The 18,862-nt window shown below is 46.3% G+C and overlaps 2 protein-coding genes across 2 annotated transcripts; one reads left to right on the forward strand and one right to left on the reverse strand.

Annotated features, from left to right (window-relative positions):
- Positions 1-9: 9 nt before the first annotated feature.
- Positions 10-9,344, reverse strand: KLRG1 (killer cell lectin like receptor G1). Its single transcript, XM_054651256.2, has 5 exons — positions 9,227-9,344; positions 4,463-4,555; positions 3,621-3,772; positions 1,650-1,753; positions 10-677 (listed from the first exon to the last, which is right to left on the reverse strand). The coding sequence occupies exons 1-5, from the start codon at positions 9,342-9,344 to the stop codon at positions 566-568; spliced, it is 579 nt and encodes a 192-aa protein (XP_054507231.2). The 3' UTR covers positions 10-565.
- A 3,789-nt stretch (positions 9,345-13,133) lies between these two features.
- On the forward strand, positions 13,134-18,733 carry M6PR (mannose-6-phosphate receptor, cation dependent). Its single transcript, XM_077174120.1, has 7 exons — positions 13,134-13,266; positions 14,711-14,881; positions 15,072-15,244; positions 15,335-15,444; positions 15,635-15,765; positions 16,315-16,441; positions 16,988-18,733. The coding sequence occupies exons 2-7, from the start codon at positions 14,712-14,714 to the stop codon at positions 17,108-17,110; spliced, it is 834 nt and encodes a 277-aa protein (XP_077030235.1). The 5' UTR covers positions 13,134-13,266; position 14,711; the 3' UTR covers positions 17,111-18,733.
- Positions 18,734-18,862: the final 129 nt, after the last annotated feature.

Here is an 18,862-nt window from a genome sequence, read left to right on the forward strand (position 1 = left end):
TTATTTCAGTGCAGTCCGAGATTTATTTTCACTGCTGGATTTACAGAAGCTGCAGTTTCATTTCACCCTCTTCTCTCCCACTCATACCGCTGGCATGCAAAAGGAGAAGCTGCCACTAGAAGAAATATGTTTATATGTTTCTGTCAATGAACAGCAGGCCTCCTTTCCTGGTCCATCTGATATCAGACAATGGAGTTGCAGGGAATGGAAATGAAATCTGATACTTAGAAGTGAGGGAAAATGACTAGGTCCCCCTCAGAGGTCTGAAGACACCTGTTGTGACAAAGCTTTTATTTGCCTTGATAGGATAAATAAGGGAAAGAGTAGGCCAGGGAATATGTCCCAGGTCTCATGTGGTCACAAAGAGCAGTAATCCAACACTTGTGGACTGAGAATAAATCTGAGATTAACTCACCCTTATGGACAATAAACCTGTTCTTGTAAAACACTTTAGTGTGGGTATGGAAAAGGTAGCCCTTGCTCTTGTATGAAGCTTCAGTTTGCAGGGCAATGATCACCTCATACCACTGATGGGGTCATTGTGAGATGAAAAAGCACGTGGGATTTATCTAAGTGTTTTCTCACAGATCCACTGAGCAGGAACTTCACAGCTGGAGGCATGAAACCGATCTTTCATCAGGACAGCACAACTTTGCACAGGGCTGTTAGAGTAGACCCTGCAAGAGACATGGAATAGTTGTGAGAATGAAAGAAAATACTGAGATTGTCTCCTGGAGACAAGAAATTAAAAACATCTGATTTTGAAGGGTATAGCCCAGAGGAATAGAAACAACCTGACCTCCAAAAGGCAGCTGTTGGAAAATAAAATGTACATCAAAGAACCTATCTACCTGCCACAGCTAAGTAATTTTGCCATCACAGAACACAAATCAGACCCAAACTCAGACAAAATTCCCTGCAGTGGCAGTTATAGCCACCAGTATGTGAGTGGCAGTGGTATTTGAATGAAAGTCTCATGGAATGATCACTGCCTTCAAGGAGTTCGTAGGAACAGAAAGCTGGATTTAATCAGGGAACTAAGCCAAGTGCTCAGAGTACTGACCTGTTGACAGTGAGATCTTGGGCAAGTTTTGCTTGCTGGAGAGGCTTTAGAAACTAACTCATTCCCTTAACTGCCATAAAAAGGAAAGGGCCAGGCAAAGTCACCAGATAAAAAAAATGTTTTCCCTCATGGAAAACACTGACTTTTGTCCAAATAAAGACTGAGCTAAAATTAAAGTTCTGACTTAGGTTGGCACCAGTAGAGCAGGAAAGGGCTGGGTTCTTGCACCCAGTGACACCAGCATTCTACAGAATGGGTGCAAGGTGGCTAAACCCAGTAAAGCCATATGTCTTTCTGACCAAGCATCTGTGTGCTGGTGCAGGTAAATAAAGTCCCTGGTCTGAGCAGCTGGAGGGAAGCAGAGTGAGATACTAATACTTGACCTGCTTTTCACAGGTACATGCCTTTACAAGGTGCAGGGCAGTGAAAAGTAAACACTATTGAGCTTAGTGCAGTACAGGTGACAGCAAGAAGAAAATCTGCCCAGGAAGAAAGCTCCTGACATCTGGAGGAGGAACTCTGGGTGTTCTGGAACACCAGGCAATCTGAATAAGCACTATTGTTTTTAAAACAGAATGAAACTCACCTGGCATCACTTAATACAGAGCCATCCTCCCAAATCCATCCAGATCTTGTACTGTTCCTCAGTCCAATCCAGAAACATTCTGCTTGAATACGCTTGAACAGATCCTAGAAATGATGATGAATTACAAAGTGACTAATGAAAGCCAGCTTGAAAATGGAGATAAGGAAAAGTAGAGGGAACAGAGAGCAAGATACATCCCCTCACCTCACTGTTCCTTAAGTGACTAACAATTCTGCTTCCCCACATCTTCTAATGACAGGGCCAAGAGTCAGACTCGATGATCCTGATGGGTCCCTTCCTACTCTGCATATTCTGTGATTATATGGTTCTATGAACTTCACCCCAGTCTCCTGGAATGTCCTGCACAGAGCTTTATGTAGGAAGGTATGCTATTAATATTAATATTAACACCCTACTATACAGCTAACTAGCAAGCTAATATGCAGTATTAACAATTAAAGGTAAAATCAGGGCAGGATAGGGCAGGAAGTGCAGGCACCGACTGCACAGATATGTGTAACAAGCCCGGTATGAAAGCTCTTTGTATTTCATACATTTTCCTCCTATGTTTTCAATGTTCATTTCCTTTCAGCTAATTTTTAATCTCTGATTATTGTTAAAAGGTGAAGCCTGCGACAGAAATTCAGCCCTGAAGTAAATTCCCCATCCCCAACCCTCCTCCCCATAAAAAAGACAAAGCAAGGAAACGTAAGTTTGTCTTGTCCACCTTTGCAACCAAAGAACAGCAACCTTTCAGAGATATGGCTGGGCTCCATCCTTATCTCCTGCTGCCATAAACAAAGCTTCAGAGAAGACATCTTCAGAGAGAAGCATTAACAAAGCTGGCTTGGTAAAGTTGTGGGAATAGGAGTAGTTTGAGGAATCACTGGAGTGTTGCTGGTTGTTTGGAAATGACTGCAGTTCCCTAGCACTTGGAGGTAGAGCAATCACAGCCTTTGAAGTACAAGACATGGATAACTAGAAAAGTCTTGTTTAGATGGGTGAGTCTAAATCCTAACCCTATCCCTGAGCAGGATAATGGGTAACCTAGCTGAGATGGTGGTAAGAAAGCAGCAGGAGCAGGAAGGCTTTCTTCATGCCAAAGAAATGGGTAATCTGGGGAGGATGCCTATTTCTCAAGGAGACAGGATTTGTCTAAGCAAATCTGAGAGCCTGGTACATACTCCCAATCAAGCAGAGACCTGGCTTTGTAATCCTCCAGAGAACATCACACAATGCAACTTCTGTCCACGACCTGGAAGCTGTCCACGTTCATTGGACCTGAGCTAATAAGCCCTGGCTTGAGCAAAACCTCAGCAAGGTTTCTGCTCTACTTAAGCAGATGTGCCTCAGCGCCCCGGTAATCAGCACTACCCCTTTCTCTAGGGACAATATGTGCCCCTGCCCCCAGAGAGCACCTGCAGTGGAACACATGATTCCTTATTTCACCAGCACAGCTGAGGTATTTTGGCAGAGGGAGGAAGTAAGCATTGAAAAGAGACTGAGAAAGAAATATCTAAGCATGAACCCCGGGAATGGCATGGGTCACTGAGCAGGAGGAGCCGGAGCGCTCACAGGGAGGAGAAGTATTGCTTTTGCAAAGGAAGTACTCCTTGAGAGGAGGGACATATCAGTTTGTAGGCAACAAATACAATGACTGCTCAGTGCCACTGTAATCATTCATATCAGTCTTATTGGGAATAGCAGAGGAGTTGGAGAGGAAAGTGGAGAAGGCTGTCTCCTACCATCTGTCATAGGGTATTCTGAGTACCTGACAGTGACCCTCATCTCTCCATTCTCCCCTTTGCTTCTCTGCTTCCTGCAAACTTAGTGATGTGTAACACCACAGTCACAAAGCCCTCCTCTCCTTTAAAACCAAAATATTGCTGAAGTGACAGCACTGCTTGTATGCCAGTCACTTGGGTATCTGCTAGGAAATGGGAGATCCTTAAAGCCAAAGAAAACCATTACCATCTCCAAGGTATCATTGATCACCAGGAGGTGAGCTCCCTGTTTCCTGCAGGATTCCTGGCTGGAATTCCAGTCCTTCTTCTCTGCGGAGAAGGAGTAGCAGTTCCCTCTGTAGGCCACCCACTCTTGAGGGCAGTGTGGGTGGCAGTCACCTGTAAAGAAGTCAAAATACTCATACTCTTCTTACTCTTCTCTACCATTAACCAACAGAAACACTTGTCAGCAAGGACCTACAGAGAAACAACTCATTTGAATAGCTGAAATGTAGAAAACTCAAGTCAGGACAAGATTCTGAAAATAATAGTGTAATTTCAAAATCTTACAATAGTCACATGTTCTCTGATGCTGGTGGCAAGCATGCACACACCCACCCCACCCCCAGATTTCCACTAAACCTCTCAGATACCCAATAATACCCAACTGGCTATCTGAAAACAGATCACACGCTGTGGGGATGGTGTGATCACGTCCCACCTTGGGTGGATGGATTTTAAGCAACTAACAGGAAGCTCCTCCACATAGCCTAGCACCATCTGCATGCCTGCAAATATATTACAGACCTATTTGTTCTACAGTTTACCACTACATTTACCAGGCAAGTCTACAAAGACTTTTCAATATATTTAACTGTTCTTTGCCACAGGATCTGAAATGGGTTTCCTGGAGTCTGCATGAGGAATCTATTCTTCAAAATATTCTGGATAGGCAGTGGGTACATAAGGCTGGTAGAAACCTAGAAGAGCTTCTGGTTTTAACTCCATACGATGGAGTTTCTGTGGTTAGATGCATCACTGCTCCCTTGCTATTGGTTGCTCATGCTCAGCAGCCCTTTGTGCACTTACTCATCTTCCAAATCAAAGCAATTGCCAGGGAGATGCTCAGTGTGCCAAAGCCTATGGCCAAGCCCTTCAGAACTGCTGACCACAAACGGGGAGCTGTAAAAGAGAAAAGAAACCATAGTGAACAGAAGCCACATGAAAACTGACTGTGGTTTTACATAGTCCTGGGCATTTCTACAAGGAACTGCACTATTTAAAGCATCGTATCTGTATACACTCTGCACATGATAGACATCACTGTCCCTGCCCAGCCAAACTGGGGCCTCCCCATCAGCCCAGGGCCACATTTCAGCTGGGTTTGGGGCCACCAGTTCCTGTCTGAACTTCCCAGGGGGTGCCTTTCTCTACATCAGCCATAGCTCTGCCTCTGCCTGGCCACAGAGCCTGCTCGTCCAGCCTCTGTGGTGGCTGACCCCAGCAGAGGAAGCACCTACCACAAGTTATCTGGAGCCACCTAGGCACTATGTGACACCTCGTGCTGGCAGGAGCCTCTCAACAAATCCACTCCTGCCTCAGCATTGAAGCTTGGGGTGGAAACCAGAGAGCTGCATTGCTACAGCCACCATGTTCCAGCTTACATGTAAAAAGAAATCCAAAGATCTTTCCCCCAGCTCTCCCAGCAAGAACAACAGGTTTAATCTCAGCATCCTGCCAACAGGCTTAGACACATGGACATGTTACATCTTCCCAGGATACTCCCAAGGCAGTTCTACATTTTCATCATCCATGGTGGGGTGGCAGCATGGGTGAGCCAGCCTTGAAGACCTTGGGACATCTCCCCCTTCACACTTTCACCACCACTGTTTGCTGTTCGCTAGCTGCCAGTGGCAGAGGGTGAGTCCTTGGGGCAACTTCCACTGTAGCCCAGCACAGCTTGCTTTCAAAGGGCGGGTCAGAACTGGCCTGTAGAGGTCTGCTTATGTACAGCACAACGTGTTCACCTCCAGGCTACATGCTGCTTTTCCACTGCCATCTCCTGGAGCTGTGTTTGACCTGAGAGGCATTCAGTTTGCATAAAATATTTGAAATTTCAGCACTAAAATCTCTTCTCTCCCAGACAGAAGAGAGGATGACACTTACTGGTACGGGTGAACTCCAGGGGAGTTTGTTTTGCTTTTTTTATTAATCTCAGTACAGCAGCTGCACAGACAACAGCACTTTTTAAGAAGCAGTAAATATGCAGCTAACTTATGTACCACATCCTGATCTTGTGATGTTCCAGAGCCTTCTACCAACAAAATCTAGCAACAAAATCCCCATGGACCTCATGAAATTTGAGATGCTTCTCTCTTCATGATGCCACAAGACACAAAGAAACACATTTGATCTCTTGGGGGAGGTTGAAAACAAATGCAGATCACGTATGAAGAATATTGTGAGAAAAACAAAGAAAGCCAGTGCTAAAACAGAAGGTGAAGGCACTCCACTTAAAAACAAGAACACATTCTTTACACATTGGAAGCTTTGTCCAAATACAGAAAGTAGACCAGATCAGTAAATTAATAAAAATCAATTTATTTTGATCTTGAGCAGTTTGCAGGCTCACTTATTAAGGCCAGTTTCTCACCTATAGAGACACACTTAGGCCTGTGGTTTTACCTAGAAGAAGTTTCTAAGATAACAAGGGAGATCATGAGGGAGCGTTGTTGTAAGCATCATTCTTCTGCTATAAAGATCTTTTCTAAGATAGAGGCTTTCTCACATTTCCTGAAGCTTGTAGGATCTTCTAGCTCTCCCAAACATAATTTTAAAATAGTATAATTTCTTATTTTTTTAAGATCATTATACATCATTACATAACATTTTCAGAGACAAAATACAGAAAGACTTTTCAGTTACAACCTACTCCTCGGCTTCACACAAAGGGACAGCGGGAGAACTGAAGGACTTGGACTGGGTCTGGAACTTAAACTTGACGCTGCTCTCTATTCCTCTTGTTTGTATCCCTGGCAGCTTGGGTTTTGTCATCAGACTAGGCCTCAAGAGAATTAAATCAGCCCAAGGTTAAGGGGTAGGGTGGAGATTTTTCTCGGCAGATTACAACTGAAAACTTGGCAAAAGTGGATAAACATCTGATGAAATATAACTCCTTGTTCTGAGATCACATCTGTACTTTTGTTTTCTGTCCTCTCTTGCCTCTCCAAAGAAGCTGTCTCCTGCATCCTTCTGATCACTATTAGATTTTAGGGAAAACTGCCAAGACAAGGCAACCAGGATGGCAGTCTTTGAAACAGTTAATCCTTAAATGTCATCACCTGGCAATGAACAGAGCAGTTCACTTTCTATTGTTTCAAACCAACTGCAGAAAAAAGGGAATGATTCATCATCAAAACAAAATCCCAGGGCACCTCCGCAAGCCCAGCAGTGGGAGAGTCACTAAAGTTCATAAAAATTAAAAAAATATGGCATTAGATAATTTTGGAAGGAATAAAAAAAAAAAAAAAACCAAAGAGAAGTGGGAAAACAGGAAGTGTTTGAGGTGAATTTAAGCTGCACTCGAACTGCAGAGATCAATCTAGAGAAGTGCAATAAAGTATTTCACAAATCAGGAGTCCCTGCAGTTCACACTTTTTAAAACAGGTTCAATGGTTTCTGTTTGATCCTCAGCCCCCGAACTACATGTGAAACTCTTGTAGGGGTGGATGGGAGAAGTACCTAAGATAAGTTTGAAACCAGAGGAAAATCTGAATGGAGCATCCAGAAATATTTTCATGTAGTTGTCTGATGAACTGTGGAAGAGTCTGTCGAAGAGGGTAAGTGGATTGGTGGACATTTAATGTAAATATCCTATGTTATCACTTTCTCTTCACAAAACACCCCAACAAGTCTCTCAGTGTTCTGGAGAAATGACTCTGATACTCTCCATTCATTTGCAAGCAACATGACCCAATATTTTTAGGTTTGTGAGTCCAGATTCAGTTCAAAAGCTGAAAGCTGTTAGCATTTTATAATTCAACTCACCAGGACAATCTGAAGAATATCATGGCACTGTCTCAAATAGCTCCCCTCAGCTCCTGCCTACCTCAGTATGGGAGCAGCATGACTACCTACAGCCAAGGAGGAGAATTTGAGACACTAGGATTCTGTTCCTGGCTATGGCACAGACCTGGTTATTGCTGTTACTACAAGCACACTACACAGGCTGACTGCTCTACTGACATTCTGGTAGTGCAGCATATCTAAGGCTCTCTGGAAGCCAAAGAGAAGAAACAACCAGGGAAACTCTTCATTTTTGAAGAGTCTATAAGCACCAAAATTTGTTGGTTTGACCAGAGGACTGATCTACACATGTGTGATACTGTGCCTGCAAAGTCAGCAAGGGAAAAATACCTGAGAGCACATCTCTCAGAAGTGATGGAGGCAGGAACAGAGTTGAACATAAAGACCTTCAAAAGAAAGGTACTTAAAGTGAGATCCTTAGGGATCCTTTCATGCTGAAGAAAGCTGAGAAATAATCAAATAACATGCACAAGAAGTGTTCAAGTGTTCAAGTATCAGCTTCCTTATTTTCGGTTGTCTGACCATAGCTCAAGAAGATGAGGTTCCATAAAAGAATGTGGAGAGATGTTAAAAAGAAAAATGCAAACATCTAAAGAGGGCATTGGTTAATCCCCTTTCAACAGGGTGGGGGTGAACAGGAATGGCAGGGAATGAGAGGATGTTACTGTGTTTTCTGATGCAACAGAAAACATAATTTCTGGTGACAACATATGCAAAAGCAAGACTGCCCTCCAAACAGATGGAGTGTGAGTACCAGATAGGAACTGGGGAGTTTCTGTGCTGGTTCTGTTTCCATAGTGAAACAAGTGACCAGGCAGCAGTAAACACCTTAGGTATACAAAATTATTCTGATCAGGGTATAGAAATCTTGTATCCCACAGTGAGTATCCCTTTGCTGTAACACCTCTGAAAATTTAAAGTCAACCATTAGTGTTGCAGCCAACACAACAGAACTCATCTAAAGCTCACTGGCCTTCATAGAATCATAGAATTATCTGAGCTGGAAAGGACCCTAAAGCTCATCTAGTTCCAACCCCTCCACCATTTTGCATGAAGGAAATACTTACAAAGAAGGATCACCAATGCAAAGTTTGACCCTTTGAAGGTGGTATTCCTACACTAAGCTGCCAGAGGAATTGTTTGGTGTGACATCTGCAGGTCCAATCAGGGGTAATGGAGACGAAATAAGGAAGGTAAAAATTTAAGGAAAGCACTAAGAAAATTTTCCAGATAGTAAAGTGCTCTGAAGAACTGTTTCACAGCAAAAGCTGAAAATTTGCTCACTGGGAGGTATGTAACACTAGAACACAGAAAACAGCAAAAAATCACAAAAGAATCTTGCATAGCCCCACAGGAGAGAGGCTGGATGATCTCATATGCTTTCTCTGTCTCTGATGTCTGATTAGCATGTGCCTCTAATTTATCTGTATTCGCATCTTAACTTCCCTTCAAAGAACTATTGCTCACAACCTCTTGCTGCTGACAAGCAGACAACTTTAAACCAGTTTTGAAGAAAAGGATGCCTGGTTGAATGCCCAGGAGTAGACACTGAAGGAGGTCGGTGAGAGGGAGGGTAAAAATGCTGGGTCTCTAACTCATCAGCTTTAATCACATCAAAATATTATATCCACAGTAATTTTTGAACCAAAGCAACAGCTCTCTAAGCTGGCACTCAGAATCAGTTTCCAGTTCAGAGTGTTTCTGTTAAATCTTGCTTTCACTCAAAGCAAAATCTTTGGTTGACCTACCTGATCCATCTTTCCTCACCTCTTTTCTCCTTTGGAGCTTTGGCCCTTGGAGGAGGAGTCTGAGAGAATCTGACAGAAGTGTACGTTACTTCCTCGCTCTCATCAGCTGCAGAAATTTCTGATCTGCTTGCCTCCATGACAAAGCAAGGAGTGTGCACAAAAGGATGTTTCGATCAGTCTGTTGAACAACAGGGCTGTGAAACAGGAAGCCCGAGGCTATATTCAGAAGACAAGAAATATGAAGCTGCTACCTCCATCTCCAGCTGCTAAGATAACCAAATTTACCACGGAATGGAGAGCAGTGGAACTGCAGCAGCTTTCATTTTCTAACCTGATGAAGGATGTCTCAAGAACAGCTGCTAATGGAAAAGGTGAATAATCACAAAGTTCAGGGGTATGCTACTTGTTGCCGATGCAAGAGGGTATGGTTACCCCCATGCAGGAATTGGGAGGATTTGTGCTGCTCTGAGGAACTCTCTTCAGGGCAGAAGCAGCAGGATGGTGACAGCACAAGGCAAAAAAGGTGAATAGTGAGAGTACGAGGTGAAAAGTGGGATAAGCAAGGGCTATGGCAAAGTGGCAGCCCAACTGCTGTCAGACAGGAAGTAGAGATGGACAGCACAGGTTTGAAAAGGAAGCCTTGTGAGCTTTGGACAGTTCCACTTCAAACTGGGAACTCTGTCTATACCCAATACCGGTGTGACTGTGCTTGAGACACAAGGCAGGCACTGAGAGCTGGCATTTCTCAAGTCCCTCCAAGTCAACATCTCAACAGCATCAGTACAAGGGAGACAGGTACATACTGAGGAGAATCTATCAAAGGGGCACAAAGAGGATAAAGGGACCAGACTCCTTCTGTCCTGGGAGGAAAGACTGAGAGCTCTGGTACTGTTTGGCCTGGAGAAAAGACTTCTTGTTTAGGACCCAATTAATGTATATAAATAACTGAAGGGAGGGTACAAGAAGAGTGAAACTCTTCAGTGGTGCCCAGTGACAGGACAAGAGGCCATGAGCACAAACTGAAAGACAGAAGGTGTTGCCTCTAAACATCAGGAAACACTTTTTTACTCTGAGGGTGGCTGAAAACTGACATAGGTTAGCCAGAGAGGTTGTGGTGTGTCCCTCAATGGAGAGTGGCCTGGACACAATCCTGGGTTGTAGGTGGACCAGGTTGTAGGTGGCCTGGCCTGAGCTGGGGTTGGGACCAGATGACCTTGAAAGGTCCCTTCCCAACTCAACCATTTAGTGATTCTGTGGCCAGCAACAACAGGAAAGGCTACTTTTCTTTTGAAGTATTGACCATTGATGAGAAGAGTTCAAGTTGTGCCAGAGAAGGTTTAGATTGGATACTGGCAAAATTTCCTTCACCAAAAAGGATATCAAGCACTGGGACAGGCTGCACAGGGAAGTGGTTGAGTCACCATCCCTGAAAGTATTTTAAAAATATGCAGATGTGGAGCTTAGGGACATGGCTTAGTGCTGGGCTTGTCAGGGTCAGGTTAATGGTTGAACTCAATGATCTCCAGGGTCTTTTCCATCCTAAAAGATTCTGTGACTCTGTGGTGGGGAGTACAGATGTTTCCAGCACCCCGAGAAATCTCTTAGCTGCATGGTTGGCTGGTTTTTGTTTTAATCCATGTTCTGGATTAAATTAAATTTCCAAGCCCTTCCATTTCCTGCTCAGAATGGGGATATTGGTCAGACTCAGGCTGTTCTTCTTCAGCACAGTACACCACAGGTAATTTCCAATAATTGTTTGGGCATGCTCAACAAAGGAGTTGGGATTACTGCTACCTCCAACAGGGATTATTGTTCCCCCTTCTGGTGACATGTTCTAAATTCAAGAAATGGTTCCACGGGAGGATGCTTACCTGACACAGAGTGGCCAATTTGTTACGATGCACATGTTGGGGAAGGGATTGGATATTTCTGCAAATATTTCTTCACTTGCCTCTAAGGGTGGCATATTGCACCCACAAGGTTCCTTCCAATCCTTGGTAGGTCCTGTGGACAGCAAGACAGGGAGTGTGTGCTTGAAAGGATTGGGAAGGCATAAGACAGCAGAGCAAGATGAGAGGCAGAAGATCTCTCCTAAATGCTTCAAATCAATAATAGAAAAGTCTAAAGAGAGCTCTCAAGCTCAGAGAATTTGCTATACTCGTAAGGGAGTTTAGCTGGGAATACAGTCTGTATAGCTGAAAAGTAACTAACAGGATTCAGACACAGCTTAAAAGTGTCCAGATCTGACTTTGTGGGTTTTTTTGGTAGATTCTCTCCAGTATGTCCATGTTCTCTCATACTTTGGAATAAAGGTGTTTCACCCAGCTCCTGCCAGCTTTGTCACTTTTTAAGTGCCCAGGCTGCCTGCTGGCCCAGAGCGATTACAAAGACAGCACTTTTTGTGAAGAACTGGAGAAGTGAAATCTGGTGGAAACAATTAAGAACTCTGTTTTAACATGGTTTACCTTTTATTTTCTAATATCAGCAGGACAGGAAGTAGAGTGGGAGGGATCACACTGTAGAAGGTGTGAAGGCAACTCTCAGTTATTATGTGTGAATAAATAAATCTGACTTCTGCAGCTGTGCCATACTGTCACTATGGAGTCATAGGACTAAACTGATCCGTTTTCCAAGAGCCAGCAGCACTTCTTCCCTAGCTCTTCACTGCTGAAGCAGTATACCAAAGGGGAAACCTTCCAAATTTCTCTGGCAGGTACCTTTTCCAGCATGTTGGTACATTCACTAACTGCAGCATTTCTTTCTTAACTAGAGGATGCAAAAGCCTCAGAACTCCAGCAAAGAACATCTGTCCCTTCCAGTAACAGACTCCTGGAAAGTGGATGTGCTCTGGGAACACATCATAAGGAGAGAGATGTCCTTTGAACAGGCCAGTCTCACATCTCACATTTATAGGTATTATTAATGTCATCCAAGATGCTCAAGCACACTAACCTTGTGTGCTGGACCTGGGATTTCTCTTACAGTGGCAAAACCTGCAGGGGGGAGTTGGGGGAGGCACCTTTATTCCAAAGTATAACAAAACATGGAGAGAATCCACCAGAGACACAAAGTGGGGCCAAAATCAGAAGGATCGAGGCCACAAAGCAGTTTTGTGAAGCGGTCGAGACACCCCGCTCCTGCAACACAAGTCACTCTGGAGGCACCTGGTGGGTGGGGATGGCAAAGCCCAGCGACAGAGGGACTGCTCTGGCAGCGGGAGCGAGGGAAGGGCGATGCCCAGAAGCCTTTCATCCCTGCCGATGCGGCCGCCTGCCCGCGGCTGCTCCGAACCTGCGCGGGGCACAGGAGAGGGGAGAGCGCGACGCCAGCGAGGGACAGTCACAAAGCACTTGGGTGAGTTGATGTGCAGCCGGGAGCCCGGCGATCCCGGTCCCGATCCCGATCCCAATCCCCATCCACATTCACATCCCCATCCACATTCACATCCCCGTCCACATTCACATCCCCGTCCACATTCACATCCCCGTCCACATTCACATCCCCGTCCCCATCCCCATCCCCATCCCCGTCCCCGTCCCCGTCCCCGTCCCCGTCCCCGTCCCCGTCCCCGTCCCCGTCCCCGTCCCGGGGGGCTGTTCCCCGCCGTTCCCGGCCGCCTCGGCATAGCCAGCCCGGCTAGCTCCGCGCTGTGAGGGCTCCTCCTCTCTGCCCGCCCTCGTCGTTCATTGGCAGAGAGGCGAGCGGGGGCGGGGCCCTCGCGCTGAGGCTCACAGCCCATTGGCTGAGAGAGAGGAAGTGGGCGTGCCCCGGTGAGCCCCCGGCCCTGCCCGCCTTTACCCCGCCGCGCTTCATTCGCTCCGCAGCGCTCCTAGGCGGGCGATCCCCGCCGCTCCCGTGTTCCCATTGGTGCCGGGCTCCAGTTCCGCCACGCTCTTCCCGGCTTCCGGCTGGCGGGGCGGGCGAGGGAGCCGGTCGGGACGCGGAGGAGGCCGGTGCCGCCTGTACCTGTGGTCCCCGCGCCGCCCAGCATGGGATCCGCCTGAGCCGCGGGTCTCTCTTCCCTGTGGGCGGCGGCGCCTGGTCCCGGGGCGGCCGCAGGTGGGTGCGCGGCGCTGGGGACGTGGGGAGCGGGCACAGCGAGGCCGCGGGGCGCAGCCGCGCTCCGTCCCGGGCGGGTCTGGGGCAGCGGCCCCTGGCTGGAGGAGCCCGGCCGGGCCGCTCCCAGCGAAGCCAATACGTTCCCGGGAGAAGCCGTGCCCGGAGCTGAGGGCAGGTCCTGGTCTTGGCCTCAGGAGAGAGCAGTCACGAGCCCTCGTCTCACGGGCTTCCTCATTTCGGTGACCGCGCACTGGAACAGATTGCCCGTGGAGGCTGTGGAGTCTCCCTCACTGGAGATATTCCAGAACCGTCTGGACACAGTCCTGTGCCATGTGCTCCAGGACGACCCTGGTTGAGCAGGGAAGTTGGACCGAGTGACACACTTTGGTCCCTTCCAGCCGTACCCATTCCGTGATTTCTGCGTTCCTGGCCTTCTTTCGGTGCCCCATGGCGAGCAGAGCCCCCACTCAGCAGCTGTGAGCCGTGGCGGTGGACTCCGGGGGCTCTGGGGAAATCATTAGGTTCACTCAGACGGGCTCTGTGCCCGCCTGCAGCCAGGTGCTTGTTTAATGGAGGGCCTGCCTTCCACCAGCGAATGGAGCTTCACCAAAATCTGCGGCACAAGAAGCAGAGGGAGATATGTTGCACTGCTTTGTTTGGCTGGTGCCATCATTGAATGTTTCATTTGTGATTTTAGCCTGAACCTGAAAGCCAAATCTCATAGATTATTATTATTGTTGTTGTTGTTGTTATTATTGCTATTATTATTAATTATTACTGTTATTATCTTCATTACTGCCTTGTTGATTGGATCTTGCATACGATGCCTTGCTTTTCTCCTTCCCTGGTGGAAACTGGGAAGGAAGGGAAGGAAGAAACTGCTTTGTGAAGTTGCAGTTTAGCATTATTAATGTCTTTCAGATTTTCAGTTAAAGGAGTACTGAAAAGATCATTATAAAGATTAAGGCACTTGAACAAACAGAGCCTGACTAATCACAGTGGCTCTTCCCTGTGAGCTCTTTACACGAGAGCTGTGAAGATGATTGATTAGAGGCCTCATAAATAATTTTCTGCTGACTGACTTCTCAGTGCAATGTGATAACAAACAGTGGTTTATGCCTGAAATTTACTCCAGCATTCAGTCTGCTGGACTCTGCTCTGGCAGCTAATTAATGTGCTCAGCAGCACAAATTTTTGTGGTCTCAAGGCAAATTCATAAGAGAGCCCCAAATTGGCTCAGTGAATTGTCTTTTGCTGCCCAGGAGATTCAGATTTAGTGTCTCCTGTGAACTGTGAGTTGTTTCTAGATTTCAACTTCTCCTTTTTGCAGTCAGGACTCAGGAAGTGGCTAATCATTGACTCCACGACCCTGAAGTTAGTTTGCAGGGGACTGAAACTAATCCTTTCTGAAGTTAATCCTGTGTTCTCTGTGGCATGTGTCCAGGATGTCACCACCTTGCCATACCTCTGCCTTGCTGCTGGTCTTTGTGGCCCTGGCTGTAGCGGGGGCCGAGCAGTCAGAAGAGAGGAGCTGTGATGTGGTTGGTGATGAGAGCAGTGAGTCGCAGATGGAGAGAGCCCTGCTGAAGAAACTGGAGCCCCTGAGCCACATGAGGTACAGCACAACACCTGCAGGCTTTGGGGCTGCACAGTGGGCCATGGGGAAGGGAGGATTTGGGTCAGGCTGCAGAATGGACTCCCCCTCTTAGGAAGGTCTCTGATGGGCTTCGTGGTCTGAAGTGCCCACTGCTCTGAGTGTTCTTTGTAATGCAATGGACTGTCTTTTCTGTCTTTCCCTGCTGCAGGTTTAACGTGACTGTGGAGAAAGGCAAAACAGAAAACTACATCTACCATTTCAGGGTGTGCAGGGAGGTCAACAGCACCTCACATGACTTTGGTGGCCTGGTGCAAACAGATAAACATAGTGGAAAGACCACGGTGATCGGAAGAATCAATGAAACCCAGGTCTTCAATGGAAGTACGGTTCCACTCAGTACTTGGCTTACTCAGTAGCTGCCTTTCGCCTCCTGATGTGGATCTGTAGCCTGTATTGTTTCTCTCCTGGCAGGTGACTGGATCATGCTGATTTATAAAGGAGGTGATTCATACGGCAGGCACTGCAGTGGTGAGAAGAGGCGAGCTGTGATAATGATTTCTTGCAAGCGGGGAGTGACAGCGGTGAGTGACACCTGGGGTGAGAGAGCATTAGGGGGCTGCCAGACCAATGGCTGGTTGTGGGCAGAGGGGTTTTGAGGGGACAGTGAGCTGGCCTCTAGTGTCTGGTGCCCAGCTGCACCAACAGTGATAAAACTGTCTCCCGGTGAAGTTCAGTGTGCATGGGCACGTTTTCACTTTTCCCAAATTGCAGAGTTCATTCAGCATTATTTCTGAAGAGCGGGAAAAGGAGCAGGAGTGTTTCTACCTCTTTGAAATGGACAGCAGTGTGGCTTGTCCAGCTGAGAATTCCCACCTCAGTGTTGGCTCCATTCTACTGATCACGTAAGTCATTTGAAGAGCTGTTTGTGCCTGAGTCATAATCTCCAGTGCTATTCAGAAATGTAGCAAATGCTATAGTAAGACTAAATTACTGCAGTGTACTTTCCCACAGCCACCATTAGATATTACTATGCCTCTGAGCTTTTTGGACAAAAGCTCTTGCTCAGGGCATGATGCTGGGCTGGTCTGTTCCCAGTAAATGTTTTCCTTTATAGCTTACAGACAAGTGCACTGAAGCATGAGAGATTGGACTTCCTAAAATTATATGATGGCTCTTTGCCAGAGCTGGGAACTCAGACCAGGAGTCTTGACTCATTTTCTGTGTTTGTGCTTAGAGGCACTACTTCATATAATGCTGCTAAAAGATTTATACAAGCAGATTGATAACCTGGGGACCTTTTATGGTCTGGTTTCTGTTTACAGCTCTGTTCTTGAGTGGTGCTAGCATTATTCCAATGCTAATGTGAGGCAGGTAGCTGGCTCAGAAGAGATTTTCTATAGGATTTCCTCAGCTTTGATTTTTTTCTTTTCTTTTTTAATTCTGCCTTTTAGGTTTGTGTCACTGATTGCAGTCTACATCGTTGGTGGGTTCCTCTACCAGCGCCTCGTTGTGGGAGCAAAGGGCATGGAGCAGATTCCTCACTTTGCCTTCTGGCAAGATCTGGGCAATTTGGTGGCAGTGAGTAAAAATTCTTATGTACTCATCCTGGCCCATGTTAGGAGAAAAGGGCATTGACTGTGTGGTTTGGGTAGACCTACCACCAGGGTGAAGTACTTTGAAGCAGAAGAAGAGGGAGTCTGTTTCCTTTTTCTTGGGTATGCCATTTTTTAATCCTTGCTGAGACCAATTCCCTGCCTCTTTCCTGCAACTGTTCCTTAACAAACTAGAACATGTGCTCCTCAGGAGTTAACACTTTCCAGGTAGAAATGTTCACCTGGGGACTGAAATGCTTACTTCTGACTGTGAAATCCTTCCTTGGTCATTGTAGGCAGTGCTATTTATCCTCCATACTTGCTGTGGCCTGATGTTGCTGCATAACTGTCCAGAGCTTTTAAGACTGAGTAGGATGTTTTTTATTCCCAAGTTTTGGGGAGATGTTTCAGGTAGCACAAGGATAGGCATAATCCCTTAGCAAAAGAGAAATGGCAGGAGCTGCTTTGGTTTGGTGTGGATGCTGAGTCAATTGCACACAGTCTGATGCTGGTGCTGTGTCCTTGCTCGTAGGATGGCTGTGACTTTGTGTGCCGATCCAAGCCTCGGAACGCGCCAGCCGCGTACCGCGGCGTGGGGGATGACCAGCTGGGAGAGGAGTCAGAAGAACGGGATGACCACTTGCTGCCCATGTGATAGGCTTTCCACACCAAGATCTTTTGTCCCCATCTCCCCAGTGCTTGTTTAGCCAGGTGCCTCCCAGCCAGTTCTCCTTCTCTCACTTCTGATTTTCTTTACACTGTTTGCTTCCGCTGTCCCTGGTGTCAAGTCCCATGGATGCCTCTGGATGTGAACAGCACTGGTTCCTAATGGCATGTCTTATAAATATAATGCTGGGTTGGGTTTTAAAAGTGCAGCAGAGCCCAGGGGAGAAGTGTTGACAGTTGAGCAGAAAACAGCAATATGAGTGTTCAGCACGGAGCAGGAATGGGAGATGAATCACTAAGAGGAAAAAAAGGGGCATGGATAGGTGCAGAAAGGGAAAAAGGCTATGGGTTAAAACAGCTGACACTGTAAAAGGGATATTCTGTGTGTTTTTATTTTTTTTTCCCTAGGGTTTACAGGATCTGTAAGACACTGGAATTATTTTTCTCTGAATGCATTTTCAGCTTATCTAGCTTCTGTGCTGTTATATGATTTCTGGCAGCATAACTGGCACAAAGTGCTCTATGCCAGACTCTGGGGGTGAAGAGGCATTAGCACCTCTGCAATCTTTCGTTTCCCTAATGGCAGTGGTGTGAACTTCTCAACAGTTTCCTTCAACAGCTGTGCAGGGATGCATGCCATCCTCTCAGACTGGAGAGGGGCAATGCTGAAAAACCATAGGAGTTAAATGGAGTCAAAATATTTACTTCAGTCAAAGTATTGACTCAGTCTTCTCAATCAGTGAGAAGCAAAAGGAAAAGATGTGCTGCTAAGGAAAAGGAACATTTGCTGAAACTGAAAGTGACATCAAGACAAAATGAGACAGGTAGCTGCCACTTGAGTTCTGACACAGGCTTCCTGAGGTGACTGCCCACACACCTCAGTCACTGTCAGCATTGTGATTTCACGCTCCCCAGAAGTTCCTTGTTTTGCAGAGGGTTTTCCTATGAAGCTGTCAGAATTTATTTTATATCAAAGGAACCATGGAAGTCCCGGCTCAGAATGCTAACACACTGAGAACTGCATAAGGGACTCTTACATGGTCAGCTTTCATAAATCACTGTCTCCTTAAGCATGGTGCAGGCCGGTCTTATGACACTTGCCCCGTGCAGATGGTACTTAACATACTGCCACTGGCTGGGAGTGAGAAAGACCTTCTCTTTGGGCCCTGGTGAAAAGCAGGTACATTTGAGTTGTAGACTTAATGGGAACCTTCAGGAACTTCGCACCTTGATTCTAAATTGCTTTTTATTTGAGAGGCTAGACTGAGCAATCCCATTCTACCCCACTGTGTGGACTGGCTGACAACTGCCCTCAGTCTGAGGGGCAGAGACTGCATAAGCAAGCCACCACTGTGTTAACAGCAGAGTACAGACAAAGTTTATGTATTTTTAAGACACTGAGAGAAAAGGGGTGGCCCTGCTTTCTTTCTGGGTTTGGAGTGGGCAAGCAATTCCTGCTTTCTTTGACTTTTGTTACAGTCTCAATCTTTCTCATAACATGGGAAAAATAGGAAGTCAGTAAGTCCGTTACTGTTTTCATGGTGGTGTCTTAAGGTAATTTTTTTTTGTACAAAACACAACTTTCAAAAATAAAGTGACCAAAAAAACCTGGTGAAGTGTTGTGCTGGTGTAGCAAGAGCTTGCTTTGGTGCCAGAGCACCTTTTTTCTCACCCAAAAGTCAAGGGTTGTTAGTGTGTGGTGCCTTGTGCCTGAACTCCTGCCAGTAATGAACATGTTCTT

The sequence above is a fragment of the Agelaius phoeniceus genome, chromosome 2, assembly GCF_051311805.1.
Source record: "Agelaius phoeniceus isolate bAgePho1 chromosome 2, bAgePho1.hap1, whole genome shotgun sequence".
In the NCBI taxonomy this organism is placed as follows: domain Eukaryota; kingdom Metazoa; phylum Chordata; class Aves; order Passeriformes; family Icteridae; genus Agelaius; species Agelaius phoeniceus.

Excerpts from the sequence above, each read along its gene's own strand:
- KLRG1 (XM_054651256.2), bottom strand. The coding sequence starts at position 9,344 with ATGGAGGCAAGCAGATCAGAAATTTCTGCAGCTGATGAGAGCGAGGAA. Across the intron at positions 4,556-9,226 it reads AGCTCCAAAGGAGAAAAGAG|CTCCCCGTTTGTGGTCAGCA; the intron begins GTGAGGAAAGAT and ends TCTCTTTTACAG. Across the intron at positions 1,754-3,620 it reads TCAATGATACCTTGGAGATG|GATCTGTTCAAGCGTATTCA; the intron begins GTAATGGTTTTC and ends CATCATTTCTAG.
- M6PR (XM_077174120.1), top strand. The coding sequence starts at position 14,712 with ATGTCACCACCTTGCCATACCTCTGCCTTGCTGCTGGTCTTTGTGGCC. Across the intron at positions 14,882-15,071 it reads GAGCCCCTGAGCCACATGAG|GTTTAACGTGACTGTGGAGA; the intron begins GTACAGCACAAC and ends TCCCTGCTGCAG. Across the intron at positions 15,766-16,314 it reads GGCTCCATTCTACTGATCAC|GTTTGTGTCACTGATTGCAG; the intron begins GTAAGTCATTTG and ends TCTGCCTTTTAG.